Here is a 21,611-nt window from a genome sequence, read left to right as displayed (position 1 = left end):
CATTACACTAATGAGTGCCGTAATTATTGAATATTAAATAAAAGTGATATAAAAAAAACATTCTAAAAGTTGATGTTTTGTAGCTTTTGTAGCATTGTGGGTTTGGAAAAGCATTCCCTGCCTAGAAGCTAATGATGTTTGTGGGGACATGACATGGAAAAGTCTGGGAAACCCTGATCTGGATGATAAATACTTTTGAGCCAGTTTGAGTCGAGGCCTGTAGACACTTTTCAGAATCTAATATTCTGAATGCCAACATCTAATTTAATGCATGATGGGTCGCATGCAGTGGAAACTAACTAAATCTGTTGAAATAAACAACCAGGATGACTCACTGGCCTAGATTTGGAGATAATTTAACAGCATTAATTTATGAACACAAACCGGCAGTAAATTACTTACTGTACATTACTCTCGAACACACATTTATGCTCATGTGATTACTCTATCGTCAATGGAAACGTGCTCCTCACAACCCCTCACTTGCATATGTTATGGAACGGACGGTTAAATGATGGTGTATAATTAGATTACGAAGGCCTAAAAGGTCCATGAGCATTCTCATTTTAAAATCAGGCATGAACTCTGACTGAGTTCAGGCTGTGCGGCTCTGACATCAACCTTCTTTGCATTCCAAAGCGACGCGGGACTCCAGGTTGTCCATCTGCATCTGCAGGCGCTTCAGGGTGAGATCGTTCTCCCGCGACTTCCGCTTGTAGGCGATGAGTACGAGGATGACGATGATGAGGAGGAGACCGCCACCTGCTGCGATGCTAACGATGGCGGGGAGGGTCAGGAGGCTGTCGGACATGATGTGCACCGCGCCTGGAGACACGTGGAGGCCTCCAACTTGAACCTGTAAATAGTTGTACATGATTAAAAACTACAACATTAATCGTTTTTCTTGTGACTCAATGACATTTGAAATTTTCTTTTTTTAAATTGCCTTGCATCACATTGGGATCTTCATGTAGAACCCTAATTATTGTAAAGCCAGAGTGAATACTGTTGGCTTACACTGATGCCGAGTGTAAACACACGGCTACCTGTGTGCTGCTGTTGAGAGGGAATTAGCGTGGGCCATGCACTCAATAACTGAGCAGGCAAGTAATAATAATTGCTGCGGTTTTAGCCGGAACTTTTTGACAGCCAGAGCTGCCCTCCCTTTTGACCCCATTCCCTCAGCTGCATGAGCAATGATGAGAACACAAATAATAGAGAGTAAAGGCCAGGGACTGAGGAAAAAAAAATACAAATACAGGGATACATGGAAAGTGAGGGTCAAAGAAAGATACACACGCAGAAAGTCAAACGAGAAGAGAAGGAAACAAAGCAATACTGACCACAACTTTGTATTGGCCTGTGAGGTTGGGAGGCTCACATAGCAGCTGGCTCTCAGACACGGTGACAGAGCAGGGAGTCTCGCCTATCAGTACGGTGTAGTTAAGCTTCGCCCCTCCAGACGCTGGGGGAATCAGGTTTCTGCCCTGTAGGCATACAGGGAGAGACAGAGAGAATAAACTCACACACACACACAAAAAAACCCAGACAAAAAAAGAAAGAAAAAAAAATCCCAGATTTTATATGAGCCCAAAAAAGCCAATCTGCCATCTAATTACATTCCACTGGTTTAGACCCAGCTGGTGCGAAGTATGGTTTTTAGATCTGACATTGTTAGATGTTTCGCAGTGCAGCAACAGCAGATGATTGAGACAAATGACTGAATTATATTACCTGATACATTCTGTTACCAAGAAATAACAAAATTATTATGGAAATTAGCTGATGCCACAACCAGTGAAATTAAAAATAAAGACAAGTAACGTTTTGAACAAAGAGAAATGACTTACAACTGTCTTCTGCTTACAGGCACAAGCCCATCTTTGAACATTTTCCTCAGCAAAGGAGCTAAAGTTTAAGAGAGGCTGCAGTTTTTCTGCAATTTTTTCAATTGGTTTTAGGTCTGAACTTTGACTACATGCCTTGGTGCACAGCATTCTCTTGTAGCTTTTGTTGTGTGTTTAGGGTTCCTGCTGGAAGGTGAACATCTTTCACAGTCTCACATTTCTACAGGCTCCAACAGATTTTCTCCCAAAATTGCAAATTATATGACAACACCCACTTTTCAATCAGGGTTGAATACAGTTAAGCTCTAAAATCTTCTTATTGAAGTTTTATAGCATGAAAACTTGTGAAAAAGTTTTTTTTTTCCTCCTCCTTTACCTTGAGGATGATTGGTGAACCAGGCTTTTGCTCCAGGATACCTGAGGTGCTGAGGGATTCAAAGAAAGGGTTTGGGTAGTATACAAGGTTGGTGTTGTTGTAGACCAGCAGCGCCTGGACGTTGTTGAAGATGAAGCCAAACTCATCCGCGTGTTTCACTGCGTCCAAACCTGGGAGGTACTCTGCCATGAGGGAGGGAGCAAAGCAGCTCATGGCGGTGCTGTTCAGCACTTTGCACACCTACGCAGGGAGAGGGTATGAAACAGAGGAGGAGCATCTTTCATTTTTTGCCGTGCAGCGTACACATTAAGCAACAAAACAGCCAAGAGACTCTGAAATCAAGGTGTGATTTAAACATCTGCAATAACCAGATTCTCTTCTCTGGCTCAACAATAAAATGCTAAGCCTCATCCTTTCTAAACTCATCTATTTCTAATAACCTAAGCCGAGTTCTTAAGTAACACACTTTGTTGCCAGCATGGACTCCACAGGGAGCTAACCAGCCTAATAATTGACACATAAAATCTCAATTCTTTTCAGGAAAAGGGATTTACTTGCTGCCATTAAATCTATCTTTATTGTGGAGGAAGCCTCTATAAAACTAGAAATAAATTGCTGCTATTGCCTCACTGTAAAACACTTGAGGACAACATCCACAAACGATGGAGGCACCGCTCCTCTGTCTCCTCAGGTAGAGCTTGAGCTATGGCTCTTTTATTACTTCTCTCCAGTTTGCCCAGATGTGAGAGCCGCCTTCCATCCATCCTCCCTGGCTCAGCAGCAGAGGGAAAGAGGAGACAGGATTGATTGCAGCACAGCACTCTGCTTACAGAGTTTTCTTTTTTATCTCCTTTCGCTCCCTTCCAGCTCTCTCTCTGGGGAAAAAACTTAATTAGAGCTAAATATCATCAAAGATAGCGAACTGCAGCAGCTACCCCGCCTCCTACCTGTTGTCTACTGCTGTGGAGAAAGCGAGGGAGATCGATGCAAACTCATCTATGTAAGGTACACCGATTGGATTTTGCCAGCATGAGGTAAGGTGAGCTGCAGGAGCACAATTGAAGGAAGGGACTGGCATCTTTACAAACAAGACAAGAGTTTTCAAGTATCCTCATGTGCTGAGATCAGTGCACTTCGATTGCAACTAATGGTCACTTCGATAAGCAATTAATAGGGCGGGTGGATGGCATCAAGGTGTAGAAAGGTTTTACTTTCAAAACTAAACAAAAATTTCCAGTCATGCATTTCCTACATTAAAAAAAGTTCTTTAAATGGGATGCAGCAGAAAGACCCGGAGTAACCAGCTTCCTGTCTCCAATCACTGAGTGCAGCTGGCTGAAAAAGAATACACACTTATCTTGCATATGAAAAGGACAACTTTGGCTTCCGGTTTGAATATGTTTCTGGTTGTGAAACACATAAGTCAGCATGTGGAAACTAAGAAAACATTACTGTTATCAACACTGTGCTGTTGTAAACCTACAGTTGGCTAGATATACGTCAGATGTCTGTTATGGAGCTTGATGCTGGCTGGCTTTCTGAGCAGATAGCCCTACTAATTCTAAAAAATATATAGCAAGAGGAAAAAATATTCAGTACAATAAGCACTGTAGACCTAGTTCAAAACTTTGATGTTTTTTGTGTTTGTTTGTTTGCGCTTTAGGCCAGTTGTTATATCATAAAAAAGACCAAAAAAAGCAACATGGCAATCCAGCGGCTTTGCTTAATTGGTTGAAGCTGGAAGTCAGAATCTCAAGTGAATATTGTGGGTTTCTCACCAAACATAAAAATCCAATATGGCTGTCTTGATTATATAAATTAAAGCAGATATTTTTCATAACATCATTTGTATTTAAAATATTCAGTTAGCTTCATTTTGCTTTTGTTTGGGTCAGTTCCTCAGCGGGAATCCCAAGACATTCATAGGTTAGCTCAGAAACAGCTGAGTAAGGTCCAGTCTGGACACCTTGTGGAGGAACCTCATTTTGGTTGTGTGAATCTGCAATCTCGATTTTTCTGTCACTATGCAGAGCGTGTGACTACAGATGAGGGTAGAAAAATACACTGACCTGCAAATCAAGAGCTTTGGCTTTTGGCTCAGCTCTATCTTCACAACAGACAACTCTAATGAAGCCAAAAGAGCCTCATTATCTGCAAAAAGCCTCATTATCTGCAAAAAGCAGACCCAATGCTTAGGCCACTGAAACAGATCTTCTAAACATCTTGGCTGCTCCTACAAATTGTGACCATAAACATTATAAACAAAGAGCAAACTTGTCCAACTTTCACCAGTAACTGAAACGTAAGGGCCTGTATCATATAGATATTTTACATTTTTGTATAAATACTGTAATATTTATGGTATTTTTATTCAGGGTTATTATACTGTGAGAACTTTATTCCAGCCAATGCCTGCTAATTAGGGCTCTTTAAATGTCTTTATATCATATCTATTAATCTCTTGCATTGCTTGCGATCGTTAAAAGTAAATTATATTCCCACTGCTGTGCATGGATAAAAGTAGTAGTAAGCAAGAGATGCCTTGTTTTTGCTTAATTATCTGTGAATATTTTCTACTATTGAACTGCATTATCAAACAACTGAACACTATTGCTGCACACAATTTGTGACATTTAAACTGTTTTATCAACCCACATCATATTATTACAACTCCAGCAGAGTGTAACTGCAACAACAAGCTCTTGCTGCTTGGAAATTACTTTCCCTGGACTTGGCATTTTTCTATTTCCGTTTCCCACTTTTACATGCCGGAGTAGTGGCAGCAGCGCATGACGAGAGCGAGAAAGATAAGCTATTTTAAAAATAGATTGCAGAGCCAGATAGGTCTCCTGACACACTTTCAGCAAGTTTTTTTGGTTGTGTGAAATCACATTAACAACTGAAAAGTTATGAGAGGAGATGAAAGTTAATGAAAATTTTACACTAGCTTTTCAATGCATGGACTCTACTTTGCAGTGAACCAGAAGCAATTAATGTAATCTGTACCATATTGTTCCAGAGCAACAAAAACAGACATGTATGCCTGTTTTTGCAGTTCACTGCTAGAACAAATGATTTCTAGTTCAGCAATGATTTGTAATTGTAATTCTTATCGTGGACTTTATCATTAGAAAAGCTGTGTCATGATATCTATAAGGTTATCCAAGTTGTTGAGGGTTTTTTTTAACATATGGTGTGACGACTTTATGTTGTAGGACACTCAAACGGGGCATATGAGTCAGTCAAAGAGTGTCTTATGTTGATGAGTAAAGAGACAGTGGAGGTTTAACGTCTGAAAGTCCTCCGGTTCAGCTCGACATGAGCCTCGTTCTCGCTGTTGGCATAGTGACATGTTGTATAGACAAGCCCAGATGCTCCGGCAGGATCCTCGTGACTGTAACATTGGAACAGCAGGACATTTGCAAGTCAACTAAAGCTCCGACTACCATCTGCTCTGCCGGAGATGGATACTGTGCTTTTTTCTTCTTTTTTTTTTATTCCTGTACTGTCCTTGTGCGCCTTCCAGTTTATCTGAAATCCTTTCCCTTCACTGATTCCTGTCAGGAGTCAAAAACTGCAGCCATCATCATGTAGGATGGTTTTTAGAATTCCTTGCTGTTAAGAGTGGGAATCCAAAGGGACGAGTGATGAAAATAGACATGCTCGTGTTTGGCGCTGTGGGACTGGATAAAGAAAATGGGACACTGCGATTCCTCTCTGGATGAGGCAATGAAGAGATGGATTTCAAGACACAGGAACACTAACAAACAATAATAACATTTCATGAATAGTCTCCACTATTTGGATCAGCACTGCTTATCAAAATATGCTGATCTCAGCTTGATTTGTGATTGTCTGGTTAGAAACTAAAAAAATCTGATCTTTTATCAATCAGTGAATGCACCACGTGGAAGAATAGAGAGTATGAGAAGAAGACTCAAACTTGTCTATTTTCACAATCAGTCAGATGTTTAAAATAAAATCTAAGGATGAGGAAAGATTTTAAAACCCATTTAAGAAGGGACACATGCTAGATTTAAGCTTATAATTAGCTTTACAATTTAGAATTTTTCTAAAACAAATGACTATATTTTTATTTATTGTCTTGTTTGTATTTGTTATTTTATATTTATTTCATTATTTACCATTTAAAGCATATATAACCAAGAAATCAAAGAAAATCTCAGTGTTAAGGATCTTAATTATCCAGTGAATACAAACAGAAATTGCTGTTATAGTAATGCTAGCTATGCTAACTGTGCTAATCATAACGCTCAATGCTAAACTTCATTTAATATGTGAAGCCTATTATTATTACACCAGCTCTCTGACATTCAAGCAGCGTGACATCGCCTCTGCTCCTAACATTAACAATTAATGACCACTTATGGCATAAAGGCTCAAAAAATATTTTAAATACTGTTCTTATATGTTCTTATGGGTCTTAAGGAATCAGAACCAAACCAAAGTTTGCAAAAATTGTTATTGCTTACAAAATTCTCTTCGGTGCAACTCTGCTTTCCCATGCTAAAGTTTTTACAAGACTAACTTGCTCAACAAAAGCAACGTGACGAAGAATCATTGTGATTCTTCATCAAATCACAATGAATGTATATTTGTCATGAAACCAAAACAAATGTTACACTGCTACACCTCTTCCTTTCAGCAAGTTGGTGGTGTTGGAGACTGCATGTGGTTGATAAAGTGATGAGGAGAATTGATAAGGTGAATTGAGGTCAGCAGTAAGAGGAAAATAATTGGGAATGGCTGCCTCATCCGTCTTCTTCCTCTACTGTTGGACACAGCGAGGCAGTTTTAAGGCAGCACCACTTCAGCCCCTCGGGCTGAATGCATTACAATGATCTACAGTGTTGCTACAGCCCACTCAATCAGGCAAAGGTCTCTGACCAGTGTAGCAGAGAGATGAACTGACAGGAAGAGCCGGTGGAGCTGTGAGCAGAAAAATGTAAGTGTCAAAGGTCATCTGGATGCTAATATTTAATATTGTATTGTTACGATGTGCCTGCACTTGGTTTTTCCTACTCCGGATTTTTTTTTTTTTTTAATGCTCAGGTTTTACTCTGAATAACTGTTTTCAATTCTCATCTATTTTTTAACGTCTATGTGCCGATTTAGCTATGCACAGAAAGCCTGCTGTTAATTATTTTCCTGAAGCGTATTGCCTTTTCAAAGCAATGAAAGTACTGAATTACAGCCATTTACGTTTGATTGTTTTCATCCAGTGTCACTTAGATGCTGGGAAGCCTATTTAAGCCTAATTTCAATCACATTAAAAGCCATCTATTTTAATTTGTTTCAGTGAGAGAAGAACATAAGAAGCAGAAAGTAGGTGGAAGTTAGGCAATTTAGAGTGATGGAGGTGTTAAGAGAAGCCAGGTTTCTCAGAAGGGAAGAGTATTAGGAGATTAAGGATGGCAGGTAACATTTGGTGGCTATTTAATAGCACAATGAGTCTGGATTGAAACCACCTTTAAGAGTCTGTAATATGCACATGAAATGTGTCCAAACCAGATTTTCCCTTTCACTTTACTTATCAAACTAGACCTCTTAAAGTAATATGCATTTATGAAAGGCTGCCCCTATGTATTTGCTTACAGTGTCTTAAAAAAGGATTCATGAATCTTTGCTGATTTTTGACCTCAAAATTGATTTATTTTATTAAGATTTTTATGCAAGAGACCCAAATCAAGTAGGCTGTTGAATTAAAGTTACACATGGCTTTCAAAATATTTGTCATCTAATTGATGATTTATGTCGAGAAATAAAAAGTGCTCTTCCATTCAGTTGGAATGAGCTTGAGCTATTTAACAAAGAGGAATGGCCAAACATTTTAGTCGCCAAATGTGCAAAGCTGGTAGACTCACACACCAAACAACCTTCACATGTAACTGCAGCAAAAGTTGTTTCTTATATTGCATGCATCTCTATGCAAAAAAAGCGTAATCAGACATGAAGTTGCACTGATCTTAAACTTTTGAGGAGTGCCTCTTATCGAAACCAAAGAAATATTTTTCATTTTCTCTTTAAGCACTTCCCGCTGTGTTTGTAGCTCCAGAGAGAACAACTGTCACAACTGTCACTGACACAAAAGAAGTGCAAATTGCTGTCGTCTGCTGGTCTTGATAAGCATGTATTCATCATGTTTTTATTGCAAACTGGTACAGATAACACATGCAAAACATCCTGAAAAAAATGCTGTAGAAACTTTTATCACTCTATTGACAGTTTAGCTGAATTGGATTTGATTTGAGGAGCTGTCTACTTGTGTTTAACTGCTTGTGGTAGACAATGTAGTCCAAGGATCCTATAGTAGTTTAGGCAGGATGCCGAGGCGTTCCCTGTACCACAAAGCATGTACAAAGCTTTCAATAACATAAAAATTCCTCCTAATAATGAAAGGATTTGGAAATTGGTATGTCTTTGTTCAACATTGAAGCGAAAAGTAAGAAAAAGTGTCTCTAAGCAGTCAGTCCTTCAACATCATCATTGGACATCTAATACACTGCTTTTGTTGTTAACATGAACTCTGTGCTCCTTTCCAGTCTGTGAAAGCGAGATTCATCGAAGCGCATCCATGCTGTGAAATTTTCTATAATCAGCAGGGCTGTAAATGTACCAGACGTGCCGATGACGACACTTCGTCTAGACATCTTATATGTATTGAATGTTGTAGATGAGATTCTTCTGGGAGAGGCAAATGTTTTATGGCTGAAAAATAAGCCTTTAGGCTTTAATCAAGATCACGATTAATGTTTCAATTGTGAATCTGTTGACAGATGCAGAGCATTTTACAAAGAAAATTGGCTGCCCCCCCCCACTCCCATCTCTGCCGGTTTCTTTGTGAGTCTGTGTAGGTGACACAAGGGAGACAGAGTAGAGAAGCAATTTAGTGGGAGACAGGTGATCATTTGAAGGCTATAGCTGACAGACAGCAGCTCCTGTTGCTATAGGCTGTTTTTTTTTTTTTTGCTTTCCACTGGTGGCAAAAAGAAAAACTACATTGAAACAAGAAAGGATGATTTAACATTAACATTCATAGAAGTAACGCATGAAGACAATCAAAACAGTGAAGATGGCTCTTTTAAAAGATGCTAGTTTTTATGAGACAAAGCGAAGCACAAAGCAAGATCTCCCTTTCAACGTGTTGGAAGGTGATGCAGTCCCCCACCCATCACACACAAGAGTCAAATCTCACCAGGCCCTCACACTTTACTTATTAGGTGTTGCTTTATCCTGCTTAAAACATATAAAAGAACTGTTTTTTTTATTATTTGTAACTTCAATACTAGTTAGAACTCAGAAAGATTTTTCACATTGAAAACAACACTTTTACATAAAAAAAACAAACATTTTTTATGTACATAGAAAAAGACTAAGGTGAATACTTACAGTTGGCTAAGATTGTTAATGTAAGGAGTTATGATGCTGGGAATGCAGAAAATGCTGTGATATGTGGGGCAAAATCTGTTAAACTGATTTATTTGTGCACATGTGCATGCATGTGTAGTATCCAGCAGTAAAGTCTCCTTCAAAAGTTCACCACATGCTTAAGACCATGAGAATGTGAGGACGGCGTTAAGGTGGTTGGATGCACAATGGGTCAAACTTAACAAATTTTAACCAGCTGGACAAACCAGTAGCATTATCTGCATCCAGTTTAATGTTAGATCCTCCTCTGTCTGTGTTCTGCCCACCTTACCTCAAACCACAGAGAGGAGATCCCATCCTCTTAATTAAACAAGGGCCCCCAGGACTAGGGATCAAATGTAATTTGTAACGATTTCCTGCAGCTAAGACTTTGATTATACAAGCGCTCTTTATGCTGACCAAAGGCTTCTGACTGCAGTTAATCTTCTGTTGAAAGCTATTAGGAGTCTCCTTGCCCCCGATCATGGACACCTCCATCATTCTCCCACAAACTGACCTCACACCTACTGTCTGCTGTCATCCAGCTCCTCACTGCACAAGTTTGACTATCCTGTCTCAAAAGGCTTTTCCATTGTACTACAGTGTGGCTGTTCGCTCTACAATTTTATACACAGAAGCCCTGAAATTAATGTTGGTCTGAAACGTGTCTGGTCAATAAATACTTGTTTTATTTCTGCCATTCCTTATAAAATAATAATAAAAGCACAGAAATGCTCATTCAGAGAGTTCCTTTGGGTTAATGGTAAATGTACAAAATTATTAAATTCTGAAAAATGGTTGGCTGTTCAGTCAATTTCTGCAGTGGTTTTGAAAGCTACTCTGGCTTCTTCCTACAACCATTATAAATTCAGGTGGAAGAACAGTCTGTTCCAGAGGAGAAATTATCTTTCATGTACCAAAGGTTATGGTTTTGCCCCTGGTGGTGCAGAATCCATTTAACTCTGCATTTTCTATACCCACTTAATCCCTGTATATTGCACAGGGGATGGTTCCTATCTGCAGTGTACAAAAGGTAGGACATAAACCTTGAAAGGTCACCGGTCCATCAAAACAGAGATTTTTTTTTTCTTGTCACCGTTTAAAAATATATCTGAATTCAAAAGGTTGGTGAAATTCCAATCAACCACACTGTATTAATTATACTGGTGCAATGATGCCAATTAATACAGCAAAATTCAAAAGATGACAATCTTTGCTTTTGTCATTAACTCATCAAATTAGATGTAAACTGAATGGAACTGGAGTTCCAGTTTACATAGATGTAAACTGAATGGAACTGGAGTTGGGGCAAAGTGAGACAGATGTGAAATAACCCAAATAAATATGTTTTACAATTGTTGTGAGCTCCAGTACAGAGAGTGAATGTTGGCATGTGAAGTTTGCACCTCCGTGTTATAACTTCTAATCTTCGGATATCAAGTTCATATGAACACACTGAAATCAAGGATATTAAAAACAGGACCATGTCACTGGGACTCAGTCACTATGGAGCTCAAAATGCAGGATGTTTACATAATGTGCAGAGAGGTGCAAACATTTACTAGCTTTTAAAATTCAGGCCTTGAATCCACCTGATGTGATGCTAAAGCTACACTTATATCTAGCATTTTGGAATCAGTCCTGTGTTTTCCTGCATTTGGAAAAAAAAAAATAAATAAATAAAAAACTAATGCAGGAGAAACGGTTGTTTTAAAAATCAACCACCCCATCCCCACTCTCACACCCACCCAGTTGCTTTGAACTGCTGGTCAGCTGGCAGAACAGAGGCTACGATGCGTTTCTCATGCACACAATAAAGAAAACATGGATTAAAAGAAATACATTGTCTAGCATAGAAACTATAGTTAACTAGCTAATAACCGCTTGCTACAATTGGCAGGAAGAGATGGCATTCCGTGCAATCAACCTACAGCTAAAGTGTTAATCTACATTTTTGATAGAAGTCTATGTATGAACAGCAAAACAGTGCAAAAATGCTATAAATATATTTATATGAAATTAATTAAATCATGTTAAAATAAAGCTTGGCTTAATGTTTCATGTTTTGGATCCTATTTAAAAAAAATCTTATTATCAGACTTCCCAGGATAGTGGTGCTGCATTAAAAGAGAAGATGAGGTGGTTTGCCTATCTAACTATGAAGCTTCCTGGACACTTTCCAGGCATGATGTTAAAGACATGCGCAACCAGGAGACACACTGAGGGCATGCTGCAGAGATTATGTCACTTGACTGGCTTTGGAACGCCAAGATCCCCCAGAGGGAGGAAGGGAGGAAGGGAGGGAGGAAGAGAGGAAGGGAGGGAGGAGGAGGCTTCAGAAGCTGTGCTTACGCTGCTGCCTCGACGACCCTGACCCACATAAGTGGTAGAAAATGGATGGATGGATTAAAAGTCTTGAATGAATACTGCATGCAGATCACTCTCACTGCCATCTGTATCACTCACATGCTCTTTGCTTAAGAAGGGATCGTTGAAGCAGAAGTCAAAGAAGCAAACAGACCTAGAGGGGCCACTGAGAGCTGGCACATTTTTCCAAAGCTAAGCATCACTTGGCTCTTTCTGACTGTGTCGACTTGGACCCAGTTTGATATTACCGTTCCACATCAATACAGTATGCACACCAGCAGATGCTGTCAGCAATTTCTATTGCACACACAGGTTCAGGGTTAAAATGAATCATTGGCTCTTACATTGACAGACTCTCGGCCAGCGTACTTCACCCGGATTCTGGGTTCCTGAACCACATCCAGATTTGTTCCCGTCACCATCAGAGGGGTGTGGCCACTAAATTAAAAAAAATGAGAAAAAAAAATAAATCAAGTCAACATATTTCTATTCACAAACTTTAAAAAAAAGTGTTAAAATCTTTCTAAACAGAACACGACTGAGAAAAGAGAGGGAAAGAGCGGCAAAGTAGTTCAAAGACAATTCTCACTAAACTTTCTAACCTTGATGCACCTCTTCAAAATGTTCCCCATCAGATGAAAATTAATGCATCAAATCGAATCCCACCGTTAAGTTTCTTTTGGGAGGTGATGGCCTCTGGAGTGGAGGATGATTAGAGAGGAATTTTAACCGATTCAACTCGTTACAATCAACTGACACAGATTTGAGCTTGAAATACAAAGACAGCTCAGGCATATTAAGATGCGGCGCTGATCAGGGGTTTGCAATGAGAGGCAGGGGTGTTCAGCCTGCACCGGCAGAACGTCTCCTCCTCCGTCTTTGGTGGTGCACCAGTCAACAGGGCAAACATTAGATGGTTACAGCTCCATGGAAACGTCTCTACATCCTTTTGTACATCTTATCATGTTGTAATTCCAAACCTGGAGGTCTTTTATTACGAGACAGATAAAGACAGTTTTCAATAATTTGATCATTTTTACAAACAAACAAAAAAATAGTATGGTGTATTTTTGTATTCAGGGCCCTTTACTCTTGTACCCCTAAATAAAATAAAGTATTTTCAAGTTTTTAGGCAATATAAAATACAGTATGTGTGGTGGAAAACTAAAATTGTCAATTTAAACATCTCTGCATGGTGAGACATGGTGGTGACAGCATGTGTGTTTTTCCTTAACAAGGAGAGAGAATCTGGTTAAAGTTGGTAAACTTAAAAGGTGATAGAGACATTTTGTTATGGCTGCAAAAGATTTGAGCAGGACTGAGGTTCACCTGCCAGCAGGACAAATGTAAACATACAAACAGAGCTACAATAGAATGCTTTAAAAACATAATTATGAGTTAGAAACATGGGCAACATTTTCAGTCTCTTCATGTGTAAAGATGATTAACACATACTGCAAAAGACTTGCAGGTTTAACGCCAACAATCGAAAGTACAAAGTGTTGATTCATGGAGCTGAATCAACACTTTCTATTTGTCTAGGACATAAAATCAGAATAAAATACATTCAAATTTGTAGAATGTGAAGTGAAAAGATGTGCAAAAGTTCAAGGGGTGTGAATACTTTTACAATTCACTGCATGTGCTCTGCTTTCAGGCTGAGGTTAACGTACTGTAGAAATGATCATATATTACGGTATTGACTGGAGAGCTCTTTCTACACTTGATAAATCCCTCACTTTATTTGCTCTGACGTTAAAGCCACAAAAGAAAAGGTTTCCACAGACCGGGTAACACTTCATTTCACAGCTGAATCTCAACCTCAACCTCAATCCCCTCCAATATGTTTGCTGGGTCTTTTCTATCAGATCCAGACTAATTGGAAGAAACCCCAACAGTAATTGGAAGTGCAGTATTGACTCCTGTCTGCTTCTTGTTGCTGACCTGAACTGACTTTCTCTAAAGATCTGGATGAAGAGGAAATCTCCGCCTCGGTTAGAGAGCGTGTGGATAAATGGAATTTGTGCGGAGTGTGATTTGGGTCACCTTGCGATGCTCCAGTCCGGCTCGATCCGCAGGACAGTGGGGTCCTCGATGTACTCGAAGGTGAGGCTCTCCCTGATTTGGGCATTATCCACGCTCACACTAATCTGAACCGAGCCGATCCCGGACAGGGATGGGGCCGAGTAACAGACTATCTCCTTCATGGTCCGCCTTAAAGACAAACAAACATTTAGATCTGTATCAGCAGAGTTTAAATCTGTATGACATGCTAAATCGGTGCAGAGATTAGATGAAAATACGATAAAATGATGACACCCTGTTAAAAGCTACATTACCAACAAAATTATTCAATTTGCATGAGCAAAAGGCACCACCTACAGCAGCTGAATATATTATGCGATTTGTTCTACCAGCCCTGTTGTGTAATTACCTGAATAACAACGCAGCGTGAGCACAGCTGCACCCCATGCACACACTTAGTACCTCCACCACTTGCATGTCCTTTTACAATGTAGTTTCTCAGTACTCCATTATCTACCTGCACACCTTCTGAATCTGTCCCAATTCATTAGCAGAGGGGACCTTGTGGCATAATGTCCCCCATCCTCTTCTTCCTCCCATGCAGTAGCACAAACCACCAATTAACCCCATATCTCATTAAAGATGCCCCAACTCCTCAGCCTTACAACATCATAGTCACATTACTGTTGCAGGGCTTAATATAGGCTCCTTCAGGAGTGAAATGCAAAAAAGAGGGCATGTGGGAGTATCTGAGTTATGAAAACATGGATGGTGAAGAGGGATGGAGGCAAGCATGAGAGGGAGAAAATAAAAACCGGTGGAGAGGCGAGGGGGGCATAAACACACCGATGGGAAGGTAATAAGAATGGAAGTGGATAGAAATGAATAAAGGGTTTTCTTGCAGCTGGTATTCAAAGGTTTGATTAAGATCTACTGTAGTTTCTGACAGCAGGAGAAAGGAAGATGTTCCCTGAGGGAAGTCTCAGTAAAAGCAAATGAAAATAAAGGAAGAAATGAGAATTAATGCACCTTATTTAATGGCAATGATTCACCGTATTTTTAAAAAGCCAAGCTTTCTATATTGAATTGCTCACAGCAAGCATGTACCGCATTTATTGGAACACCTCATGTGAAACTTGTAAAAAGTCTGAAAATAAATTAATCTTTTATAGCAGCAGCATAATCTCACACTGAAAGATTTGATTTAAAAAAATTAAACCTTTCAATTTGACTGTTTTATCCAGTGGGGCTAAATCCCAAGTTAAGAAATTGTTAATTTGATAAAATAAAAACTCATAACTTTCAGCACTCCTGCTGTTAATAATCTCTCTTTTGCCAACAGCACAGCCTTTAGTCTTCTGCTAAAATATTTCACAAGGCTGGTGGATTCAGAGGTCTTTGGATGACCTAATCTGATTGTGCAAAGAGGAATGGTCAGAGATCTGTCTACAATCAAATGCATTCTCCTCTTGAGCTCAAACAAGAAACTATAAAAGTTTGACTCTGAAGGTTATTGAAGAAGGTTTATTTCTGTCTGATAAAACGTTTAGTGTTAATCTAACTCTATGCATCCTGCTCACAACGCATGATGGAATGATGGGTTATCCTAAAGCAGAGAGGCCACATCGTACTTAAACCCAACTAAACACATATTCATGTATTGTGAATTAAAGTTCCTAACTCTCATCAACTTAAGAGAAGAGCAAAGTAGCTCTAACCTAACAAATACTTTGTTTTTTGAGGGATCTTCAAAAATAAAGACCCATGCCACTTTTTATTTTAAAGACAAATTTATTTAATGATGGAATTTTGCCCCACTGTGTTAATACACTCGCAAAAAAAAAATGTTGGCTTTTCCTAAGCACAAATACTGATGTTGAAAAACATCCCCATTTATAATGCACTTCTGTCGCACACGAAGTGTGATTTGTATCACTGAACTGCGTAAAGTCATTGCATTTAATCATACTTTCAAATTAATTTTTATCTACTAATACTTTCATTCAACAAACAGTGGATAAATGGTAAAAGCTTGTTTTATTTAGAAAATGTCATTGTTTGGAATTTATTGTGACAATGACAAATCAAAATTATTATCATACTAATAAATTTGTCACAATAAATGGTAAACAATTCGACAAAAGTCCACCCCTACTTAGAAATGATAGAAATCAAACCATAGCTTATAACACATTATACCATAATGCATAGTAAACAAAAGAAAACACGTTCTGTTTTTCTAAATGACCCTATAAAGTTGGAAAATCTATTACAACCATAATAGTGCACATAAAAACACAAATGTAACTTTTATGTCCATTAAATCAGAGCTGCATTAGAAATGTGAGTGGGAAGTCTCACCCGAAGAACTCGCACGTCTGGTTTCCAAACTGAACGTTGACACTGCTGCCAGCGCCGAGGTTTTCTCCCATTATGGTGACTTTCGTGCCTCCAGACTCTGGACCTTTGCTCGGGGACAGGCCTGTGACAGTTGGAGTCTACAAGAAACAGACAGATGCAGAGGAAGAAAGTGGTTAAAATAGACCTGAGAGCAAGTTAAAGCTATGGAAAAAACCACAGAAGGAAGACAGCAACCGACAGATTAAAGGATAGATACTGTCAAGAGTAAACAGAAACACGTCCCTGTGGTAACACTTGACAACTTTATGTATTATCACAGATCCCAAGCAAATTACAGTTATTCATGTTGCCAGGCTGATGGCAGCCGAGCGCAGCGCTGGTGGGAGAAAAGAGGATAAAACCAGGAGCTCTTAGAATCCCTGAGAGATCCGACTACAGCGTGTTGAGCACTGGTGAGTTGTGTCTGAGTGAAGCTTTTTAAAGATGCTCTGAAAATAACTAGTGTTTACAGCAGCAGGCAGCTAAGTTGCCATCACACAGACAGATGGAGAAATATCCACGTAGACAGCTCGTCATATGGGAAATGAGAGTACAGCACACTTACACAGGGACACGTGCTTTTAGGGAAACCCGGAGATTTCTACCTGCTCAAACATAAAGCCGAGTTTCTGAACCTACTCCATGAACAGCCTGTCCTCATAACCCTTTTCCCGCCTGTACACATACTGTAAGGAGTAGTGTGTTACAAAGAAAACGTTAAAAAAGAAAAAAAAAACTGTCCTCACACTTTTTGGCTGTGCAAGGAATAGTGAAAATTCTAGGTTCAGAGAAGAAACCCCTGAAGAATTTAATATCTTCGCTTGGTGGCAGGTGCATCACTCATTAAAGAGACATGGACACACAAAGCCAAGAGCTCCATAATGGCAAAACTCAGAACTGTCTGCAACAGTACGGGTGACTTCCAGGGCACAGGAACTAACCAGGTGCTCCGAGAACAACGCTGCTAATTACAGAACGCTGTTAATTGTTACGAGAAAGCTAATTGTGGAGGTGTGAGTGAGTGAGTAAGTGCAAATGGGATGGCAGATAGTCTGCTGGGTGCAGGTTGAGACTGAGGTGACGAAAGCAGGGAAATGTCTGTGAGTCAGAAAAGCCTTATTTGTATTTTAGCAACTTCATTTATTTGTCAGTCTCTTCTCTCTCATACGCCTTCCAATCCATTAAATCATGTTTGGGTATCAAAAACCATTTTTGGGACACTGTGAGAAGTTTTTCTAAAAAGTCTGTAAACTATTAAAGCATTTTCTTTGACATTACTTAAATTAATGCCAGAAACATGAAGAAAGAAGTTGGACAAAGAGGCTGAAAAGCAGTGATGAAATTGGCCAATTTTCTCTTGGCTCTGGGTCTTGTTTTTTTTTTTTTTTTTTTTTTCTTTCTAACATCACTTGAATCACTTTTTGACCTCAGTAAAAATCAGATTGAAAATTGGGCACATAGTTAATGCATAAATTGGCAAAGTCTTGAGATCTGATTATTTTCTTTTGGATTAGAAAAAGAAATGTCAGCAGTTCAGGTCGTCTCATGGTTTGGCGGAAGAGTTGGCGCCCCACACAGAGGTCACAGTCCTCGGCGCAACCATCCTGGGTTTGACCGAGACCTGTGCTGCATGTCTTCCCCCTTTCTCTCTGCCCATTTCCTGCCTGGTCAATAAAGGTCACAAGTGCCAAAAGAAAGACAATAAAAAAAGAATCAGCAGGTTAGATCTCAAAGAAAAAAAGAACATCAGTGTCAACCTTGAATGGTGGTAAATCTGTCTTTGCTAAAATCGTTTTTGATCCACTCAGAGACGAATGGCTGTTTTCTTCAAGAATGTTTGAATCAGTAAAAGTGAAACCCAAAAGCATGTGCATGTCCAGGCTTCAAAGAACATTTCTACTGCACAATATTATGAATAAACAGCAAAAACCAAAGTGCACAGAAGACTTATTTTCATTGTTCCTTAATGTTTATAGTGTCTTGCAAAAGTTTTTAGGTGGCAAATCTTCCTGACTAGTCAGCTACTGGCCATGAAGGAGCGGTAAAAAAATCTCTCTCTCTCGATGTGCACAGCTGACAAAGACCTCCCTAACCGATAAGAGAATGCATACTACATGAGCTGAATTTCTACATTTCAAAAACACTTGTTGACCTATTACAAAAAAATCCTATTAAATAATCATGACATTGTTGGTAGTAACTTGGCAAAGTTTTGCAATGAACTTTACAAAATGAAGGACCTCACGAGGCACTCCCTGAGAAACAATTTTTCCACTTCCATCAGCACAGCTAAATATGATCCAGAGTGCCTCGGCAAAACCTTGTTACACAATGCAATCAGCTGTTCCATCCAAATGGATCCTGACACTGTTTTATGTATGAAAGGACCACGAATCCCTTGTGCTTGCGTCCTCTGGACAGAAGCACATGATATGACATATGGTTAGAAAGACAGTGGAGCAGCTTGTTTTAGGAAAAACAGACTTCGGGGCCATGAAGTGGAAGACAATCAGGAGTGTTGTCAGCACAAGAGTCAAGCCGCGCATCTGTGATGGCGTGTGATCACGGCGTGAGTCGCTTGCACATTTGCCATTCATGCAGGGGTATAAACTGAAACTTTGAGGATCCACTTGTTACAATCAAAGCAACAAATTAGCATTCCCAACAATTTGAGATCTTATGATACAAAGTGGCCTTGAGGACAGAGTGCATGTGCTTACATATGTGGACCTGGCTGCAGTTTAGAGTACTGCACAACAGAGAAAGAAGAGTGTGCCAACCTGATTCCTGAGTATCAAATGTTTCCAATTCCACACAGATGCAGGAAAATTTAGTATAACACTTTTGTACATATTTATGAAGAACAAAATCAGTTCATTTATATGATAGTTTACAATAGTTTAAAGAAACAACTTAAGAAGTTACAGATGTTTTCGTTGCTCTCAATTTGAAAGTTCTGTTGCTTATAAAGTTCAAAAGCTACAGAGATTCCTGAGCAACTTTTGCTTCTGCACAACCACATTTCTAAAATATGTAGCAATGTTTTATTAATATTTACTGAGTAACGCTGTAGCTCAGCTGGTAGGATGTGAAACACAAATTGACTTGCAAAACTGGAGAAAAGTGGAAAACGTCTTTATCAAAATATTTATGAAGCGATATTAACCTCACAACTTGATCATAAATACAGAGCAGGAGAAACGCCAACCATGGACCACCACACAATTCTAATAAGGACCTCTTAAAACCTTTTGCTGTCAGTCAAGAAGTGATATTTCAAAACTAACTTATAAGCAAACACCGAGCTGCCTAATTACACTGGTGGTTGGCATGGCAACTTAAAAGTCTTTGAGTTGCCAGAGGCCCTCAAAACAATTAATTTGCGAGTAGCAATTCCCCTTCGCTCAACTAACTAAACCTGTACAGTAGTTTTATTCACAGCTGCCTTGTTGGACTTTTATTGACTGAAGTCCAAACATGTAAATGTCTTTTTTCTGTCCAGCAGAATTATTTGCTGTATAATGTAAATGCAAACATACCACAAAGGAGTAGAGCTGTGAGGAGCGAGTCTTAAGTTCTGGTCTGCATTCACCCACACACAGCTGGACCGGGCCGGGTCTGTTGTCTGCCGAAGCCACAGACATCTCACACACAATCCTACAAGAAAAATAAAACAAAACATAGGATTAAAGCACCTCTTATCAAACAGGTTAAAAACAAATCCCATGCACGCAATGCCTTCTAAATTTATTTAAATACATTCAATGTTTTCTACATTTAGCCATGCCACCACCACCACTAAGTTCTGTGGATGTGGTTCGAAGGTCTAACTAGGAAATTGGAATTAAAAGTCTGTCTTCACTGGATTGAACTGAACTTGATCTGTCACTTTTATATTTGCATTTATATTTTATATTTACTAAAAGTTTTTGAGAAACTAATCAAAACACTTCTCTATTTGATATTGATTCATCTACTGGCCTAATTGCAATCTCCTGTTATTGTTTCATGCATGCCATTATGGGGACACATCCAGCTATCGACCAGAACCCCCTTGAAGACATGATAAATGAAACCAGCACTACTCCTCCTGTGGCGCTCCAACAGAACTCTGATCTGATTGAAGTAAAGTTGCCCACCAACAACGCGGCCCCCCAGCAGCGCTGCTCTCATTCTTGTGATGCGACTTTAATGCAAATCACACAGTAGGATCAATACCGCTCTATCATAGCGTGTGATCAGGTGACAACCAACGCAGCGGGTGACTAGATCAAATGACATAATAAAGTGAGTATCTCTATCGATTGCTGGTGCCAGGCAGTAATAAAGAACAAGGAGCAATCACAGTTTGCAAAGGGAGACAGAGTGTGTGGCGAGGCAGATGGCAGGGCTAGGTAGGGGTGGAGCTGATGAAGCACAGCTGATGCACTGTTTCTCCAGTAGCGATTATCTGAATTAAAACAAATGGCTGTGGGAGTTTTGTGCTGTATGACGCACTCCGTGGTGGAAAGTGGCTAAAGGAGATTATTGTTTTTTTTCCTGCCAGGCTTCAGAGGCTCAGGGATTCACTTACTTTCTCACACAAAATCCCTGGTTTATCTTCGGCTCTTTGTTAAACTGCAGATTTATGAAAATATGTTTTGAAAAATGTCTTACTTTAATTCTTTAATACACTGTGATAAGAAGGGAGAAATATTTAATAATAAAGATTCAATTTGGAATCTTGGATATCTGTAGCAGAAGGGAATTGTTTCTCAAAAAAATGGCTGCTAAAGACAAAGTGAGGAGTTTTAATCAAAGCAAAAGTGTCTTCCACCAATTTTTCTGTATTAGTAATATTAACTCAGGCTCCCATCATAGAAAGCCTGGTAACTGCATTACGCCAGGAAACAAACACCCACAGTTAGATTAGTAGATCCCTATAATTAAGCAGTTATGATCCCCAGAACTCCAGAGATAAAATTCCAGCCCAAAATTTAACACATCAATCCAACTCTTTGCAAGTTTCGCCAAAGCAAATTATGGGTTATTTCTTCAAATTTGTTCAAATATTGTTTTCTGTCTACCACATACTGTGAATGAATTTCCCTGCCTTCCCCATTTAGATTAAAGTGCTGTCAGATCAGCGTGCTGCTGACAAATTGTCCCCTAAAGCCAAGTGGCACAAT

General features: G+C 39.4%; 1 protein-coding gene across 1 annotated transcript in view; it reads right to left on the bottom strand.

The window, feature by feature from the left end:
* plxna2 (plexin A2) overlaps positions 1-21,611 on the bottom strand; it is a 221,762-nt gene that overhangs the window by 48,009 nt on the left and 152,142 nt on the right. The window contains exons 14-20 of the mRNA XM_007553638.2: positions 19,983-20,100; positions 16,405-16,541; positions 14,065-14,232; positions 12,363-12,456; positions 2,224-2,463; positions 1,344-1,487; positions 622-856 (exon numbers count right to left, since the gene is read on the bottom strand). Coding sequence (XP_007553700.1) covers positions 622-856; positions 1,344-1,487; positions 2,224-2,463; positions 12,363-12,456; positions 14,065-14,232; positions 16,405-16,541; positions 19,983-20,100 — 1,136 coding nt within the window. The remainder of the gene's footprint in view (positions 1-621; positions 857-1,343; positions 1,488-2,223; positions 2,464-12,362; positions 12,457-14,064; positions 14,233-16,404; positions 16,542-19,982; positions 20,101-21,611) is intronic.

Source organism: Poecilia formosa, unplaced genomic scaffold (genome assembly GCF_000485575.1).
Source record: "Poecilia formosa unplaced genomic scaffold, Poecilia_formosa-5.1.2 Scaffold57, whole genome shotgun sequence".
Classification (NCBI taxonomy): Eukaryota; Metazoa; Chordata; class Actinopteri; order Cyprinodontiformes; family Poeciliidae; genus Poecilia; species Poecilia formosa.
The sequence above is the reverse complement of the archived record's forward strand: the minus strand, read 5'-3'. Positions and strand labels throughout refer to the sequence as shown.